Source organism: Trichoderma citrinoviride (genome assembly GCF_003025115.1).
Source record: "Trichoderma citrinoviride strain TUCIM 6016 unplaced genomic scaffold BBK36scaffold_1, whole genome shotgun sequence".
In the NCBI taxonomy this organism is placed as follows: Eukaryota; Fungi; Ascomycota; class Sordariomycetes; order Hypocreales; family Hypocreaceae; genus Trichoderma; species Trichoderma citrinoviride.
This window is the reverse complement of record NW_020194709.1, coordinates 1,970,586-1,988,857: the sequence shown is the minus strand read 5'-3', so window position 1 is coordinate 1,988,857 and position 18,272 is coordinate 1,970,586. Positions and strand designations below refer to the sequence as shown.

General features: G+C 53.2%; 6 protein-coding genes across 6 annotated transcripts; 3 read left to right on the top strand and 3 right to left on the bottom strand.

Annotated features, from left to right (window-relative positions):
• Window positions 1-802: 802 nt before the first annotated feature.
• On the bottom strand, window positions 803-3,793 carry BBK36DRAFT_1134016 (Adaptor protein complex beta subunit; the record flags this gene model as incomplete). The annotated part of the gene is made up of 7 exons (XM_024892168.1): window positions 3,696-3,793; window positions 3,651-3,661; window positions 3,515-3,604; window positions 2,912-3,096; window positions 2,768-2,843; window positions 2,344-2,708; window positions 803-2,288 (listed from the first exon to the last, which is right to left on the bottom strand). Exons 3-7 carry the CDS (start codon window positions 3,557-3,559, stop codon window positions 806-808), a joined length of 2,154 nt encoding a protein of 717 aa, XP_024753987.1. The 5' UTR covers window positions 3,560-3,604; window positions 3,651-3,661; window positions 3,696-3,793.
• Window positions 3,794-4,672: 879 nt separating this feature from the next.
• BBK36DRAFT_1175097 (hypothetical protein) lies at window positions 4,673-5,397 on the top strand (the record flags this gene model as incomplete). Its single annotated transcript, XM_024895952.1, has 3 exons — window positions 4,673-4,816; window positions 4,899-5,251; window positions 5,325-5,397. The coding sequence occupies exons 1-3, from the start codon at window positions 4,688-4,690 to the stop codon at window positions 5,395-5,397; spliced, it is 555 nt and encodes a 184-aa protein (XP_024753986.1). The 5' UTR covers window positions 4,673-4,687.
• A 235-nt stretch (window positions 5,398-5,632) lies between these two features.
• Window positions 5,633-7,054, bottom strand: BBK36DRAFT_1107647 (MFS general substrate transporter; the record flags this gene model as incomplete). The annotated part of the gene is made up of 1 exon (XM_024889275.1): window positions 5,633-7,054. The coding sequence occupies one exon, from the start codon at window positions 7,052-7,054 to the stop codon at window positions 5,633-5,635; it is 1,422 nt and encodes a 473-aa protein (XP_024753985.1).
• A 1,774-nt stretch (window positions 7,055-8,828) lies between these two features.
• Window positions 8,829-10,024, top strand: BBK36DRAFT_1165175 (t-SNARE protein; the record flags this gene model as incomplete). Its single annotated transcript, XM_024894752.1, has 3 exons — window positions 8,829-8,975; window positions 9,038-9,711; window positions 9,784-10,024. 3 exons carry the CDS (start codon window positions 8,829-8,831, stop codon window positions 10,022-10,024), a joined length of 1,062 nt encoding a protein of 353 aa, XP_024753984.1.
• A 2,052-nt stretch (window positions 10,025-12,076) lies between these two features.
• On the top strand, window positions 12,077-13,771 carry BBK36DRAFT_1175087 (aspartate/other aminotransferase; the record flags this gene model as incomplete). Its single annotated transcript, XM_024895951.1, has 3 exons — window positions 12,077-12,190; window positions 12,435-12,494; window positions 12,701-13,771. 3 exons carry the CDS (start codon window positions 12,077-12,079, stop codon window positions 13,769-13,771), a joined length of 1,245 nt encoding a protein of 414 aa, XP_024753983.1.
• Window positions 13,772-16,896: 3,125 nt separating this feature from the next.
• On the bottom strand, window positions 16,897-17,784 carry BBK36DRAFT_1165172 (hypothetical protein; the record flags this gene model as incomplete). The annotated part of the gene is made up of 1 exon (XM_024894751.1): window positions 16,897-17,784. One exon carries the CDS (start codon window positions 17,782-17,784, stop codon window positions 16,897-16,899), a length of 888 nt encoding a protein of 295 aa, XP_024753982.1.
• Window positions 17,785-18,272: the final 488 nt, after the last annotated feature.

Genomic DNA, 18,272 nt, shown 5'->3' with positions numbered 1-18,272 from the left:
GGCACAATTCCCAGACCTTTGGCATATTCCCTGTTGGGGCGCAAAACGTTCTGCTACCGAGCTTGCACGAAGTCAAGCAGACATAGGATGAAGTTCGCCGAAAGACGGATCAAGATGGAGATACGAACTGCACGAATGGTAGAATCCAACTTCCAGCTACTCTCTGTATGAAGATGTCTACCGGTACAGGTACGGCCCACAGACATGGGCATTATGTACGTCGATATGAATTAATATCACGATGCCCGAGGATGCCTGCAAAATGCTCCGGCAAACCTCCACCGCGCAGCGCAACGTCCCGCAAATGAACCCATATCAAATCACGCCAATCTCCCAAAGACCCTCTCGCTTCTCCACAACATGCAGAATGCCGTGCTGCGAGTTCCCGAGCTCCACAAGGCGTTTGATGCCCGTGCTTTGAGAAGATGCAAGCAATGCGACGGAGCTTGGAAGGGGGCTCCTTTCTGATGAATCTGTGACTGGTCGTGTGACGAGACGTGGGTTGTTGAATTGCGAGTTGCGAAAACAGAAAGCCACAAGAACAGGTAGCCTATCACGACGAATCATGGTATTGGATCTTCGTCCTATCATAAGGTAGTAGAAATTATGTGAGGATATACATCAAATTATTGTCAGTTGATATAGCGACATTCTAACCAGATCGTACACGCTTGCTCCAGCAAGCCCAAAGTAGGTAAGTAAACTCGTTACAATAAATAACACATGTCAGTTTCATCCCATGATCCGACATCTCTTCGCCATCAGGGCATCACCAAATGCCCTTCCTTGCTGCCTTTGTCCTCGTTTACAAGACCAACAAATCACCGTTGCTTCCCTCGCCATGCGCCGGCTGCAACACAGCTTGTGGCGCCAGGGCATTCACTACATAGCCACTGACATTGCCCCCTCCTCCGCCGTATCCATCGTCTCCGCCGTCTATTCTCATGGCGGCCATCTGCTGCGTCCCAATGCTGGAGAAGTAGGCGTCTGCGTCGTTGACTGCCTGCGCCAGGTTCCCCCCATTGGGGGCAGCTGGCGGTGCGGCGGCGGCGGCAGCGTTGCGCGTCCTGAGATCGATGTTGGTGGGCTGGGTGCCATTGCCAAACATGCTCAGGCTCTTCTGGTTGTCGAGGTCGTTGATGGGCCTCTGCAGCGCCGGAGAAGGAATCAACTTGCGCGGCCTGGCAGAACGGAACACGGACTGCACGGGCTTGAGGTACACCGTCGCCAGGGTGCCGACGTTGAGGCACATTTCCTCCAGCGTCGACGATTCTAGGCGCTCCGACTCGGCTGTGATGGGAGGCTTCTCCCCCATGACGATGCTCTTTGCTGCGTTCATGTCGGTCGACAGCAGTCGCCAGTACATGTAGGCACGGTCACGCAGATCGGGGTTGTCTGTTTCCTCGGTGGCCCACTTGAGAACCTTTGGTACCAGCTCCTGGCCCTTGGTCGGCCTCTGGATGAAAAGCTTGACCGTTGCGGTGAGAAGCGCCAGCTGCACTTCGACGGGTTCCTCCTGGAACGAGTACAAAAAGTCCTCCAGCAGCGCGTCGCTGTTTTCTATGCGGTCTGCATATTGGCCAATGACCCAGACCATGGCAGCCTTGGCCTCTGGCTCATCAAGCGAGTCCAAATGCTCACACAAGGTGCCAATAATGGACTCGTACTGGTTTGGGTACTTGCGGAAGATGTTTCTGATCACCACGGTGGCTTCCTGCACAATGTACGTGACCTTGGTGGCAACCAGCTCCAGCAGCAGATCAATGCATCGTCGGGCCGCGGGTTCAATCTTGATGGCGAGCTTGCCGATGGCGCGGACAGCCTTTCGCACGAAGTGGACGTCGATTTCCGTGGCGTATTCTCTCAGCTCGGTGAGCACCTCATCAATGTTCTTCTCGTTGGCCAGCATAAAGATGAGCTCCAGCTTCGTAACCTTGACGTAGATAGGGTCGTTGTATTTGCAGAAAAAGACTCGGATATCGTTTCTCAGCACCTCGGGCCGTCGTTGCAGAATAAGGAGCGCGTTTCTGAGTGCGAGATACTGCACCTCGGGGCCTTTGGCCAATAGCGTCACCAGAGGAGGAGAAAGCTTCTTGCAGAGTGCCGAGATCTGCTTCTGGTCCGCAATGTAGTTCATCAAGTACAAAATCACTCGGATGCAGGTTAGTACAACTGATGAGTTGGAGTGAGAGAGCCGGGGGGCTATTCGCTCGGCTAACAGAGACGCCTCTCCTGATTCTTGGGGGACATATGACATGAGCGCCTCGAGGATATACGTCTGACCCCATCTTGACTGGTTGTTAGCAAAGCCCGTTGAGAGAAACATGTAGAGCGCCAACTTACTCGGAGCAGTCAGGCAGGATCGCCACCATCTTGGAGGCGTTGGTGTAGTCAATGGTCAGCTTGATGGCATCGCTCCTCTCCCAAATGTCCATCAGTCCAGCCAGGGCACTGGCAACGACGGTAGGGTTGTCATCCCTGAGCAGGGAGTTGAGTCGATCGATCAGATCCGACTGCTCAACCATGTGCCTGTCGTGGTCGTAGAGCTTCGCGACGCAGAAGGCGGCCGTCTTCCGAACGTAGGGGTCCGAGTCCCTCAGCATGTGCTTGACCAATGGAACCGTGGCCGCCACGAACTCGCGCACATGGATGTATGACATGGTCCGTAGAGCGAGCGCTCGCACGAGGGGGTTTGAGTCTTCCATGTCCTGGAATAATAGTTTAGCTTCGCTGGCTTGGGGCCTGTTGATTGTTGTAGTTCACTTACATGTTCCAGAATGGGAATCGCATTGACCGCAATCTCTGGTCGAACACGCGCATAGTTGACCAAGTAGAGAAAGCACCTGTCCACAGCGTCAATGATGAGACTGGCTCGTGTATAAGACATGTTATAACGTCGGATCGAGCATACATCTTCTTAATCTCCAAGCTCGAGATATGCATGCACTGAATGATGTCGGGAAACAGCGCGACCATGTCGTTGTTGCTCATGGTCATGTTGGCCACGATGCGCTTGAGCGCAATCTTCTTGGTCGCATAGTTCTTGTCCTTCTTGCCGCCGCTGTTGAGCTCGAGGCGCAGCTCCGCGACTTTGCCCTGGGTTGATCTTAGCTTATCGAGCGAAAGAGCTGGCATGTAGATGAAGCCGAGGGGGAGAGCCATCGTTGCATCGGTGTGCGCGATCGTGTTTAGTGAGGGAATGTCATTGTCGGAATGGGTAGATGTCGCGGGGTTTGGCGCAACGGCACGCGGCGCAGTTATCGCAGTCTTGTGAAGACCACGGTCAAAGCAGTGTCGTCGTCGTCGCCGCCGTAGAATGCGACTCTGACGACTCCTGATACAGGCGACGACACACCAATGATTCGCTCAACGTTGCGCGCAGGTAGTAAAACAGATAGGAAAGGGAAAGCCAAGGTGACAGAAGGAAAGCACCTGTGTATTTCGAATCGAACGGAGGAGAAGCAACAACAAAGGGGGGGGCAGGCAGAAGACAATAGGGAGAAAGATGGCTTACTCGAGCGAACAGCTTGAAGTCCCCTCCACCTCCGTTGTTAGACATGGTGACGGCAGGCTATTAATCGAAACGGCCTCCTCCCCCGCAGACACAATGCGCCGCCAAATCTGGGTGTGGTTCCGACCGGGTGTTGGCTTCTTGGCTGTGAGGTGGTGGTGTCGCCTGGTCTGGTCTGAATAGTAGTTGCTCCGTACCGAATTAGTCGCAACGTCGTCACGCGGCCGCTGTCACCCCTTGATAGCGAGACTCTGGCAGCTCCCAGTATGGCAACCAACCCAAACAAGCACTCCTAGCGTATAGATATCTTCCGGGATAGCAGAACAAGGCCTTATCGATGCTGCGCCTAAATTCGTGAAACCCGGTGGCGTGTGTGATGCTGCAGGCTTTCGCAACTTGACACACCCACCAACAAGTAGAGCTCACAAAGCTCCAACAACAGACGGCCGAAATGCCACAGTGTGTTTCTATCGCGCGGCCGGTTTCGTGATATCGGCGATTTCGAAGACAAATCTGTACTCCGTTCCGTTGACGAGGTTTGTGTTGTATCGAGGTGAGGGCTGACCAATCGCTGTCGACACGCGCGCCGTTTCGTTTCGCTGTCCGCTTCGGTTTTGCGGTGCTCAGGAAGCTCGTTCGTTCCTCGAAAGGCGTCGCGGTTTCGCAACCAAGAATTATGTAATTCGGGAAGTTTGAAAGGGTCCCTGAGAAGGAGAATTCGAGTTCGATCCGGTCGAGGGGAACAAACAGAATTCAAGAACAAGAAATTTAGCGAAAGGGAATCTCGGTCCCAAAGGTTCGCGCAGCAGCCCCGTCGGGAGGTAATAAGGGAAAAAGGAGGGAAACGCGCCGGCAGGGTCGGTATATGCAGGCCCAAAAGGACCGGTGCGAGGGACCCCCATTTGATTCGGCCGGGGCTATCGATAAGGCCGGGCTGGCTGCAAGCTGCTGCTGGAGGAGCAACCAGGTAATTGGCAACCCACTGCTGACTATCAATCGGGACACGGACAGCAGTGACAGAGACGGACAAGCTCTCGTCGAGCTAATCCCACCTTTTGCATCATCCATTGCTGCGAACGAACAAACGACGACAGGACCGCCAGCACCACTACAGAAGACCAACAGTCAATCCATCCTTGACCAGAACGATTGAAATCGAGTCCATCTTCCAGCACCATGGCTTCCACTCCGGTCGTCCCCGCGCCATACTGGGCCTCCCAGCTCGACTTCCCCCCCATCGCAAAGTCCAAAGTCAACGGCCTCGTCGATCCCCCAGGCTTCTCCGGCGCCCCCAGCGGCCCCAAGGTACGCTCTTCATCTCGTCCTCCTCTTCTTCCTCGTTCTTTTCCTTCAAGTACTGCAAAGACAAAGCTAAAACCACGCCCAGAAAGGCAAAGACGTCAAGACCCAACCCCGAAAACCCCCCTCCCCCGAAGAGCGCGACACCCTCAAGCTGAAAAAGGCCTGGGAGGTCGCCCTCGCCCCCGTAAAGGGCCTCCCCATGACCGCCATCATGATGTACATGTCCGGCAACTCCCTCCAGATCTTCAGCATCATGATGGTCTTCATGGCTTTCAAGAACCCCATCGTCGGCCTCATGGCCACCAACCAGGCCTTTGAGCGCTTCCAGACCGACAGCAACGCCGGGCAGATTCTGCAGACCAAGCTCGTCTACGTCGCGATGCAGTTCTTGGCGCTGGCGGTGGGCATCTGGAAGATTAACTCTATGGGCTTGTTGCCGTATGTTTTTACTCCTTTGAGCGATCATGGACTCAACTTCACTTTGCGTCTTCCATTTGCTAACATGATCTAGGACAACACGATCTGACTGGCTGATGTGGGAACCACTGAGAGAGCCTGTAGAACACGCAATCCTAGCTCTGTAAAACAGGAAAGGGAAGTCTTTGACATTAATAGTATAGTAATAACGACTTTTATGAGACACAACGAACGCTATCAACAGCTCGACTGTCTATTTACCAACGCCACCGCCTTGTGATTCTGGATGCAACCCATGCTTCCAGCAGGTGTATGTAGGATGAAATGGGGAACAAGCATGATAAAAGCAACCAAAGGGGGATATCTGAAAATCTAGCTTCATATCATCGTCAAGGTCATCGCTCATTCCGTTTCTGTCGTTCCAGGTTCTGTGTGCTCGCTGTCAGTGCTGTTTGCCCTCTTTAATTTCTCGGCCCTCCAACGAGGTCCTCGCCTTTCGATAAATCGTAGCCAAGGCAGGCATGCCACCATGAGCAGTGCCAGAAACGTAAAGCACCAGCCCCGACCCATGGCATCAATCATGTAATCCACAACGGCAGTGGCCGCAGCTCCAAACAAGCAACGGACCAGATTGTTGGCCGCCGCTGCCGTAGCCGGCGATCCGGGATACAGATCAACAATGAGTGTGTTGAGTATGCTAAAGGTGCTCGGGACGAGCATGCCGATGGCGAAGACAAGAACAAGCGGCACGGCCACGCTCGTCTCCGCCTGCAAAGCCCAGCCATAGCCGATGACAGCGGCAGCGCCTGCAAGCAAAGAAGGGTAGATGGGTTGGATCCGCGCCGACTCGATGGGGAAGTCTCCAATCTCGTTTCGTCGTCCATGGCTCGGATCGATGCCCAGCTTCTTTGCAATACGGCGGTAATTCCAGTCCACCACATATCCTTGCAGCACAACTGTCAAACAGCACCCAAGGCCGTATGGCAAGAAGCATAAGCCGACTTCCAGCTCATTGTAGTGGTATATCTCCGTGAAGAGCGGGGACAATGTGGCCGCCACCAGAATGAAGTTGCAGTAGATGATGGCCGCAATGAGCAGGATCTGGCTCATCTGCTTGTCAAAGGTAATGACGAGGGTGCCCAATGGATTTGGAAACCGCAATTTTCTCTTGGGTCCAGGTTCTGGTTTTTCGCCCCTTTTCCTCCTCTTCAAAAACTCAATCACGGTAATGTTCCAAGACTGAGGCGGTATTGACCCGTTTCCAACAACGTTTCGACACATTTCGGGAACGGCGATGATCCATGGAACCAGCCATACCGCGACAAAGATGACACAGAACCAGAAGATGGATGGCCAATCGAGGTATTGGGTCAACAGGCCCCCTATCACCGGACCAATGGTCGGCCCAAGGTTGATTCCAACACTGACAAAGCCCATGTACTTCCCCCTCTTAGCGGTCGGTGTGATGTCGGCAACGACAGCGTACGAAAGAGCGAGAGTGCCGCTGCTGCCCGCTGACTGGAGACAGCGCAACACCAGGAGCGCGGCGTAGTTTCGTTGCAAGGCGAGGCCAATGTTGGCACAGATGTAGATAACAAAGGCGACGATGAAAGCGGGTCGACGGCCGGCCATGTCGCCAAAATCTCCAAAGATGGTCGGTGATATCCCTTGGAAGATCATGTACGAGGTCAGGGTGAGGTTGATGAGCGAGATCGAGACGTTGAGCTCCTCGGCCAAGGCGTCCAATGCCGGGAAGTAGATGTGAGCAGTCATTGGGGAGACCACGCTCGCGATAGTCGCCATGATGGTGATCCATATCTTCATGCGCCGGGAAAAGATGCTGTAGGGCTCGTTGATGGCGTTTCTGTTGCCAAGCTCGACATTGTCGATGGTCGTCTCGCCCAGGTTTTGGCTCGCTGGCAGCTCTGCGGCATCCTGATCCGCGAGCTTGCCTCGCAATTGCCGATCAAGGTAGGGCTCCCCGGTTGCCTCGATGTCCGACTCGACCTCTACCGGCAGAGAGCTCTCGCATGTCTCTTTTTCAACCGGCCGTATCGCTTCATCTTGCTTCATGACGATGCATCGGGCAATGGCCGCGTCTTCAACGAGAGGGGGCGATGGACGCGGCGGCAGCACAAGAGGATGATGATTCAGAAAGCAAGAGAAGAGGAGGATAAAGGGATAAGATGCCGGCTTCAGATCGGATAACGTAGCAACGGAGACCAGCTGTGTGTGGACGATCAAAGTTCGGATCCCCACAGATTCGGTCGATGCCCGTTATCACCCCCCGAAAAGCCCGAAAAGCTGGTTTCCTCCTCCAAGGTTGTCTGGTCCAGGGTCACAGGGGTCAAGAGGCCTTGACTCGATTCGGGCCAAATTATCCGTTAGATGCCTTGCATTGCAGCTACGATGAATGCAAGCAGAATCTCAGTATTTCCGGGGAACCATGGCTCAGATGCCGAGAGACGAAGCCAGCGTCCAGGTTGCCGTCTGCTGACCCGAAGACAGTCCGTCTCTTAGAATGAGGATTAGTAGTAGTCGTTTACAGGCTGTCAGGCAGACCCGGGAATAATAGACCAGCCAGGGGAAGAAGGAGGATAAGGTCATAGGAAGCAAAAAGGAACAAAGACCCTGCCATAATTAGCATCACTCCAGCACGCGCCCTTCCTCCTCGGTCGACGTCCGAGCGTTCAAAGAAGGGGGAAAACACCATAAGATCTCTGTTTGCATCCACGAATCAGACCGGTCTGTAGCCGTTAGCTCCCGCCCACACGCAACTCAGTGTTGCTTTGGCATTAGCGTCGATATTCTCCGGTGGCGCATCGTGAATTGTCCCATCTATCCATCCAGCCATTGCCAACAGTAGGTACGCACGGGTGAAGCGTCGACTGGGGATCTGCCTCGGTCCATCAATGTTGGATACCTGCTCAATTGTTTCGTCTCCAGCGTACGAAGTGGTAGCAGTACTACCGTACTTTGTGGTAGTATCCATGAACATGTATGAAGTGAAGTAGGCTTTCTGCAGGCTCGGTGGCTGGACATGCTTATGCCGGCGCCATGCTTGCGACATCCGGACGGGAGGCGGTAACCGCGCCGGGCCGTTGAGGGAAGATTATGTAGCATCACCATGGTTAGGATCGGTATAACATCTGCAATCCACACGGGCAGTCTCGCAGAATTCTCCTGGAGTTCGTGATCGAGGACGCACTTCGTACACGAACTCAACCAACATCGTCGGTCTCTCAGCTGGTGGGCCATTCGCTCAGCACTTGCAGACAAGACAGTCCACTTCCTGAATCGTAGAGGCAAACTGACGTCGAGGAACGGCGGGAATAGTCCGGGCCACAGCCGCTTGTGGACCGATTGTGTCTCACGGCATCCGTAACAGCAATCGATGGCCGGATGGATCAGAAAGTCGAGGTTGTGCGTTTGCGGGTGGATGCTCTGCTGACTAAGCACAATCGCAACTCTGCCAGCAATGAGCTTACACCATACGTAGCTCCATCAAGTTGGCGATGTCGATGACGTGCATGCAACAACTTTGGCGACAAGGTCTTTCTCGGGCGCGATTGACTGTCGCTGGATAACTCTTGGCGAGATGGACGGCTCAAGCTTTGCGATACCGGCGGATGTGAATATCACAGAGCAGTTCAACGAGCTGCTTCGGCAACATCGCGCGCCGCCGGTCGTCAAGAAGGTGTCTCTGGAGGACCTTGACAGCTTTCTACAGGAGGCATACCGAATTGTCAGTCATTCTTCACTGCAGATACAACCCGATCAAGTCTAGAAACTGACTACTTCCTTTAGAACTCACACATTACAAACCTACACCAGCAACTCAAGGATGTACGGCAAGCATATCTCTCGACGGCGCAACCCCGCCGCGCACAAGTCCGACTCGCCCAGAACCAGCCACGAGTCCTCTCCGACCGAGAACGAGAAGAAATCGACGCCAATGCGAAGCAGATGATTCGGGAGCTCAACGCGAGCATACGATCGCTGGACGAAGCCGAACAGCTCCGCCGAGAGACCGAGGCGGCCATCATCCGTAAAAAGTACACAAAGGGGCTGGGCGCCCTCGGCTCGTGGGCATCCGGTGGCCTCGCCAGCAGTAAATCCGCGGAGCATGCCGCAGCCAAGGCGCAAGCTCTGCAGTTGGGAGGCTATCGGGACGGCGTGCTGTGGTTTCTGCGGCAGCGGCTGGAGCTGTGTTGTCGCACGCAGCAAGACATGATGGAGACGAGACTGCGCAGAGAGCTGGAGAAGAGCCGAAGCATGCTGCCGATGGGGGATTTGGCAGAGTTTGCCCCGACGGCTTACAAACCGCAGCGGCAGGCGACGTCGGGACACACCATGGCCCCTGGCACCGAAGAATCATCTGCTCCGATTACAGAGGGTTTGACAGACGAACAGGTTCAGATGTTTGAGGAGGGCAACCAAAGCATGATGGAGCACTACGAGAGCACGTTGGACAAAGTGAGGTAGGTCAAGGCCGCTTAGACTCTGCTCAAACCCTCAGACGCCGTTGGAAATACTGATAGAAGCCGTTACAGAACCGCGGAAAAGTCTCTGCTAGAGATTTCGGAGCTCCAGACGCTGCTGGTAAACAACCTCACAGCGCAGTCCGAGAATATCGAATTGCTCGTGGCCGATTCGGCGTCGATGGCGGATAACGTTGGTGGAGGAAACAAGCAGCTCAAAAAGGCCACCCAGCGGCCGAGCACGGCACGATATACATTTTTTGCGGCCAGCGGGTTGTGTGCATTCCTGATACTGTGGGACCTGATTATATGAAGAAGAGTTGGAATGATTTGTCTACGGTAACATAGCATCGAAGAATCCAATGCCGGCATTAACAAACATGCTTTGGGGTCTTACATCTCGTAAAAGGGGAATTCGAGTCTGGAGCCGTTCAATGGCCCATGGGGTCAACTAGGGGAGAGACGGCGGCATGTGAAAACGAGACCGGGCCCCAACACGAGCCGCCATTATGCGGGGGTCCATTAAACTTTGCTGTCCACGAGGCTTGAGGGGGGCGTTTCCGAGCCTGGTACCTGACTCTACAGTCAACAGGGCCGGGAAGCTAATGTCAAAGAGGGTATTTGCGGACTGTGACGATGGGCAATTATGTGTCATTCGACGAAAAGGAGGAGCTCTATCTGGGGATCCGTGGCTTGCAGCGGGTGTGTTTGTGTCCAATCGGGTGGAGTTGAGTCGTCTTGAAATCCGGGGTTCGAAAAAGTATCGGCTGGCTTTATGCATTACCTTACTCAGGCCCTGCTTTGAAATTCGGCTGGTTCATTTCCAACTGTTTGAGCAGCTGTGATAACAATCGTCCCTCTCGTATGAGAAATGACAACAACTAGGTAAGCTATGGGGTTATGAGGAGTAACAGGAGGGAAATGGCGAGTGGTCTCATGATGCAGCCTTTTGATCATCAACTTGCCTCTAAGCGTACCCAGAAACAAGGGTTCTATAAATGTCCTTGTACCCAATACTACGGAATGCTACTAAATCTGGCAAATTAAGGTGCCCATCTATTCGTACCATCTACTCCGTGTGGTCTTGAAAGTACAGAGACCGGCCGGCTCAGCTGCCCGTGCAAGCCGAAGGCCTCGGCCAAACCACTAACAAGCCGTGGAGTTGCACATGGCATGACGACAGATAAAAAGCGGCCCAACTGCCCGAGATGCATGAGTCCAACGTCCCAATGCGTCTTACCATGTTCCTTCAAAATTGCTGCTGCTCGGACTAAATTGCCTCTATAACTTCCAAGGGTACTTCCTACGGACTCAATACGGAGTTTTTGTGTTGCGCTCGTCCGACCCTTTTGGCCGTTTTCGTAACCCGTGTTCATTACTTGGCTGCCTTGAGGCCTGTCTGATTACAAGGTATGAATGCCTCCAGCAAGGCCTGGTGATGAGACGACCGCTTCCCATCGTCCGCTCCTTTCCACCGCGTTCACATCTCGAAGCGGTAACAAAGGGGAAAAGAAAGAAAGAAAGGAGACTAGAACAGACTTGCTGACTGCATCACTGCCCAAGGGTCTCTGTCAAATCTCCTGAATATCAGCGCTGCAAGCCGCCCATCACCATCACAAGCCAAGCAGGCACCAAACAAACCAACGCAAGCGAACCCTTTCACTTGTCCGGCGATAACAAAGCCCAGCTTCCCGTCCCGACCGCCTCCAAGCCCTGGGCCTCCGTGCAGCACGCATCAGATCCCGTGGCCACCCCCTGATATCGTCAGCTCGAGGCTTTTGCTCCGTCTCAAGCTCGTCCGGGAGTCGGAACCCCCAAGTCGCAAGGTATTGAAGGTAAGCTTTCGAGGTCTGGTGACGTGCAGGCACCAGCAGGATTAGCGGGCACCACAGGGGACTTGCTCCAGCGCCTCTCCACCATTTCTCCAGGGCATTTCTCCAGCGGCGATTCAGCCCCAGCCCGCTCCCCCGTTCCAGGTTCCTTCAGGGTTCTACCAGGTTCCCGCAGTGGCTGCAGCTGCCCTGTCCTGGGACTTTAGCCGTCTCCAAACCCCACCATCCCACCATCAGACCACTGGAAGCGCACGTATTGTGTCGAGTCACTCTCGCTCGTGCCTGGAACGTTTGACTTCCCGTCTGCTGGTCGTTCCATTAACTTGTACATATTAGACGACATCCCACCAAGAACCGCCACCATGGCTCCTCCATCATCATCATCAGCGTCATCGCCCTCTCAACCCTCTCCTCAAACAACCTCTCAACCTACATCTCAGTCTCAGTCTCAACCTCAAGCCAAATCCGCTTCGTCTGCCTCTTCTCCTCCTCTCGCCCGCCTTCACAACATTGCGAGCCACATCTCTCCCGCAATGGCCTCCACCACCAACTTCCCGCCAGACACGGTGCCCCAGGCGCCTGAGGATCCCCTCTTTGGCCTTGCCCGCGCCTACAAGGCTGACCCCAGCCCGAACAAAGTCGATCTGGTATGTTGCAAGCTCCTGTTATTGATCCGTCTTCTTTCCTGTTGTATTCCTTCTCCTTTTCATGTCCATTGCTTTCCCCTCATTCTCCTCATCATGCCCCTCGTTCCCGCGCGGCCGTCACTCGGCTCGACTCTTCTGTCGCAATCGCGGTTGCGACGTCGGAGCCCACAAATCCGCCCAAAGCTTGACTAATAGATACCGCCTCGAATAACGGACTTGTTACTGATCCTCCTGCTTACTCTAGGGAATTGGTGCCTACCGAGACAACAATGCGAAGCCCTGGGTTCTGCCTGTGGTAAAAAAGGTACGGTGTCTTCTTCTTGCTCCTGTCCCGTCCAGAGAGTTAGGCGCTGCGATGCGATCCATCGATGATGCATGCCTAGCTCCTCTTGCTTCTGATGCTAGTAATAAGCTCAATCGGCGCAGCCATCATTGGTCCGCTTGCGGCTCTTCCTCTACCTCGCATATCAAGGCATTGATTCGCTGACCCACTGCTCGCTGCAACAACAGGCTGATGACATTCTCCGAAACAACCCCGAGTTGAACCACGAATATGCCCCGATCGCCGGTATCGAGAGCTTCACCAGCAAGGCCGCGGAGCTCATGCTCGGCGCCGATTCGCCTGCCCTCGCGGACCGCCGCGTGACATCTGTGCAAACCATCTCGGGCACCGGTGCCGTTCACCTGGGCGCCCTGTTCCTCGCCAAGTTCTACAAGGGCAACCGCACCGTCTATGTGTCAAATCCCACATGGGCAAACCACCACCAGATCTTCAACAATGTCGGCATCACCGTCGCCCAGTATCCCTACTTCAGCAAGGAAACCCGCGGACTGGACTTTGAGGGAATGACGGCGGCCATTTCAGCGGCCCCCGAACGCTCCATCATCCTGCTCCACCCCTGCGCGCACAACCCTACCGGCGTCGACCCAACACCCGATCAGTGGAAGCAGTTGGCCGTCATCATCCGCGAGAAGAAGCACTTTCCCTTCTTCGACTGCGCCTACCAGGGCTTTGCCTCTGGCGACCTTGCACGAGATGCCAGCGCCGTGCGCTACTTTGTCGAGCAGGGCTTCGAGCTCGTAGTTGCTCAGAGCTTCGCCAAGAACTTTGGTCTTTACGGAGAGCGAGCTGGCTGCTTCCACTTCGTGGGCGCTCCCGCCGCCGACGCCGCCGAGACTGTCACCAGAGTCGCATCTCAGCTCGCCATCCTGCAGCGATCAGAAATCTCCAACCCTCCCCTGTACGGCGCAAGGATAGCCAGCACCGTGCTCAACGACCCCCAACTCTTCGCGGAGTGGGAGGAGAACCTCAGGACCATGTCGGGCCGCATCATTGATATGCGCAAAGCTCTCCGATCCAAGCTTGAGGAGCTCGAGACGCCAGGCACCTGGAACCACATCACAGATCAGATTGGCATGTTCAGCTTTACCGGTCTGACAGAACCCCAGGTGATGAAGCTCCGCGAGGAGTATCACATCTACATGACCAAGAATGGGCGAATCAGCATGGCTGGGCTGAATACCCACAACATTGATCATGTGGCTCAGGCTATTCGAAAAGTGGTTGGCGAGACGCAGTAATTGTATGATACGGTATAATAGATGGGTTCTCAGGCGTGTGGCTTCATGAAGACCGCCACGAGCTAGGGAGCAGGTTTGTTTTTATAAGGGTGCTTTTATCTCTTTTGTTCTTTTCCCATGACAGTGGGTATAGATGCAGCTATAAATGGCATACGAGGTCCTGAAAGGCCCTGAACTTTTGTTGTTTCTCAACGAACAGCACACACACACACATGATTGTATTCGCCGTGGTGACCCATGATGCTACTCGTGATGGAGAATGAAGACCCGCTTCCCCAGATTCTTGCAGATGCGATTTCGATCGGAACTGGGTTCCGGCGCATGGCCTGTGGGACATTTCAATGGAGCTTTGTGCCTAGTCATACCGTGCTGATATGACACCGCCCAGTACTGCGCTGGACGACTTGATGAATGGTGTTTGATCGGGATGCGGTCAATAAGAACGAGTTCAGGCACCGTCAGTGAAGGAGAAGGGGGACAAACATACGAACCTCGTGGGACTGGCCCAAATCCATCGAGCGGGGACTATATATATGCGTATAGGCACAGACAAGATAAAACAAGGATGTTCGATTAGGCTAGATCTCAAATGCTCTTTACCGTGGGAAGCATGGCGTGGTATCGTTTGGCACATGGGTATAGAAGCAGATGCTTGTTCTCTTATAATTGGGCCCAGAGAGCGATGGGTAGTGAAGACAGAGAGCTGTCAAGCAACTTTATCCTCAGTGAGGTGGATGTTCCATGGCTTCTGTATGTTTATAATCAACCAGTAGCTTGGATTGGGATGCGATAAAGCATCATCCACCTAGTTGGAAACTTTACAAATCGTGAAGCCTGGTGTCAGGAGTAAAGAGACACAGCCCTCCTTCTACAATGCGACAGGGCTTCATACAAAACGTCTACAGTATGTTAACTAACCATACATAGGGGACTTCAGTACTCCTTTCACTGCTATAGAAGGAGGGGAATTGATAGTTTGAACAGATTATATGCAGACGATGGTGAATTTTATAAATAAGAAGAGGAGGACCAAGAAGCGCTCAAGGGTAAGCTCAATGGGCTCCCTATGCCGCCTTCGCCGACCTCTCAATCACAATTATGTATACAAAATGGATTGAAAAGTGTTATGCTTAATTCATAACAATATGTTGATATGGCATGGGTAGAAAGTATCTCAGCATTATTTCCAGTTCCTCACATGCCCTTGCAGTCTAGTACATGATCCAAACTAATCCGCCACACAAAGAATCTCATATCATGAGTCTGACTTTTCACCTGTCTCATCATACAGACGATCTCCCAACGTAATATCTAAAGACACTCATACAATAACACATTAATGATACTACTAAGCCTCCAATACGGGGACACTAATACTTACCTCCTTGCCTCCCTACTCCCCCCCCACATCCGAGAACCAGGCTTCGGCGATTGTTATCAAACCATGACAGCCATGACACAGTCAATATCCACAACTCCCGTTGCCTTTTCCCGCGCTTCCTATTCTTTCTGTGTCTCACTTGACTAGTGGGCAAACAAATGCACACCCTTCACGCCCGACAGATTTCGGAGCGATAAGAAGGAACTTTGTATATTTGCATGAGGAAACCGGAGAGCATCAGCTCCAGCCCCCCAGAACGCCGATTCAAACACGGACAGTAACCCTCATCTCTGTCCGTGTTTCATAGCAATCAAATGTCCTTCTTAGGTTTAAACTCTTGAGATTGTCCTCCAGAGCGTAGTTTTATCTGAGTCAACCATCATGGTTGTATCCCGATCAATGACACTTCAGAGAGACAGGGGGCCTAAACAACGCCCATAAAAAATAAAAAATAAATAAAAGAAAAATGTGAAAAAACCAAGATAGACTGACTACGGTGCGTGTAGGCCACATATTCAGCCTCCTGTACATTGTACACAAAACATGGGATCCATTCAGCAATAAACGCAAACATCCCTGTGCGGCTGATCCGAGCCCTGTCAACCAGGTTGGACGGTACGCATGTGTCCGTGTCCATGCACTCGTCCATGTAGGTATCTCCTACACTCTCACCCTGGTCAAACAGCCATCTGAGTGCGTCTCAGCCTGATTTTCTTCCAAAATTTGCATCCACGCAGGAGCATATGATGGACGCCACGCAGTATCCAGCTCCAAGACATTAATGTTTTCCGTCGAAGCGGTGAACAGAGTACCATGTTTCACGCCCTCATGCAAACCTCGTCTCGTCCGCAAAAAGGACATCCCCCATGACATTACCACATACTCAGGTGCCTATCCCTGTCAGTCTCGGATCTAGATTCCTCGTGGCCAAGAAAGTTAATATAATCACAAGGGGAGAGATAAACCATGGCCTTCGAGAAGCCCACTTGACGTCGTAGCAAACCAGATCTGTCTCACCGAATTGCCATGTAACCAAGCGGACGAAACATGTCATTTTCAAATGGGGCTGAGACAGACCTCACAGGCAATAGCATCATGCAAATGTACGAGAGGGCCCGCCAACCCGGATGAAAAAATCTCGATCGTCACGCATAGTTGGGGGCGACGGGAAGTGACGAGGGTATCGGCACGCCCAGGTTATGGGTGGGTGTATGTGTAACCGGCGATTGGGATAGTTTTCCATTCCCGTCAACGGGCCCTAGAAGGATTCAAAGGAAAGTACAGGTGTCATTGGGCAAATGTAGGCAAAGTCAACACTTCTATGGGTGTGAAGACCTTTGCAACATTTGACATATATGGAAAGGAAACGCGGTGCAAGCTGCTTGTAATGCTATTAAACGGGTGGTGTTACACAAAGAAATCCAAGTAAACATTGCAGTCCCTCAACGAGCATCAACCAAGCTGAATCTGAAAAGTAGGTACCACAACTCTAATGCAACGCTGGCGATGGAAACCATTAGTTGGAACCCGCCTACTAATTCTACATTTGAAAACTCCATGGAGCAAAAGTACGCATAAAACGTGAAGAGAAGGAACATAGCTAGAATATGCGCATCCGGGCGTTGATATCAGCCAAAGATGGTCAAATAACGCTCCATGACTTTGAGAGAAGATAGCAATTGAAATCTCAAGTAGGTGCTATGTCGGCAGACCACGAGCTCGCAAAGCACAGTCTTGAACATCATCAATAGTGTCCTCCACCCGGCCATTCAAGGGGAAGATCATCAATGGCAGAACAAATCCTGGCGAAATGCGCCGGCATCCAGGTGTCGTATAGGTTCCTGGTAAAGCGGTACGCAGCCCACCTGTCGCAGCCAGGATCAGAAAAGTCAAATGAGTGAATCATCTTTCGATAGAAGTTTGTGACGTCCCCATGAATAACCGGGTAATGCACCGATATCTCCACCCGGCGATGATTATGTGCTATGGAAAAGCCCAAGATCTGGCGGTGCACCTCGGCCTCACGGCATACTCCGCGGAAGAGCTCAACGACGCCGCGCATGGCCACTGACATGTTGTGTACGTTCTGACGCTCGGCCAAGGCAATGGGCCCGATTTCCAATGAGAAACAGGGGAAGTACATCTCAGGCGTGGCCATCATGGGCGAGGTCTCCGCCGCGCAGATCTGGTCGAAGAAATCCGTAGCTTTGAAAAACTGCTCTTCGGTGAAGGCCTCGGAAGAGAACCCAACGCCGTAGCTGGGCTGCGGCTGAAGGCGGATGACTGGTTGCGAGCTTGACCACACCTCGTCTGTGGATTCGCACAAGAATCCCAGATGGGGATTGTCATTAGCGAGAAGGTCAACTGACGGCGCAATCAGAGGAGTGATGTCGCGAAATAGCGTTATCTCGTTTTTGGACCTGATCCTCTCGCAAGTTTCGCCAACGATATCGTCGTCAAATAAGGACTTTAGGGGAAGCGGCTGCTCTCTTTCAAGCAGATCCTTGTAGAGTGCCGTCGCCTCTGCACCAAGGCCCTCTGAATCCTCGCTCATATACGTTCCGCACCGATTGAACTCATACTGCCATGAGGGATCTCGAAAAGGAACACTCTTGTGCTCCCTAGGCCACATGAACCTGGGCAGCGCATAGCAATCGCTGTCAGACTCGGAGTTAAGGGATAGAGAGGGTTCCCCTCGGCCCCTGCTGAGCAAAGCTTGCCAGTCAGCATAGGTTTTGCAATATGGCTCAGAAACACCGGTTTCCTTGTCAATTGCCTCCAAAGTTGCGGCTCCATGGCTAACAGAGCGAGGAGACATCTGGCGAACGCTTGGATTGTCGTTGCTTGCATCCAGGGTGCTCGTCTCGGTGGGAACACGATCCCAGGTGCTCGTGCCGTCACGGCTGGCTTCCGTGGTGCTCGATTCTTCTTCTGCTGCTGCCGCAGCAACATCTAGAACCGTCTGTGTATGTAGTGCTCCCATCCGACATTCTGTGTAACGCCGCACGGTCTCAGAAGCCGCTCTCTTCTCTTCTTCGCTTGCACATTCAGCCGCCGCATCGGCCAAGTCGGCAATCGTGGCAGCCTTCTCGTTGACGAATATTATGCCAGTGATAGATC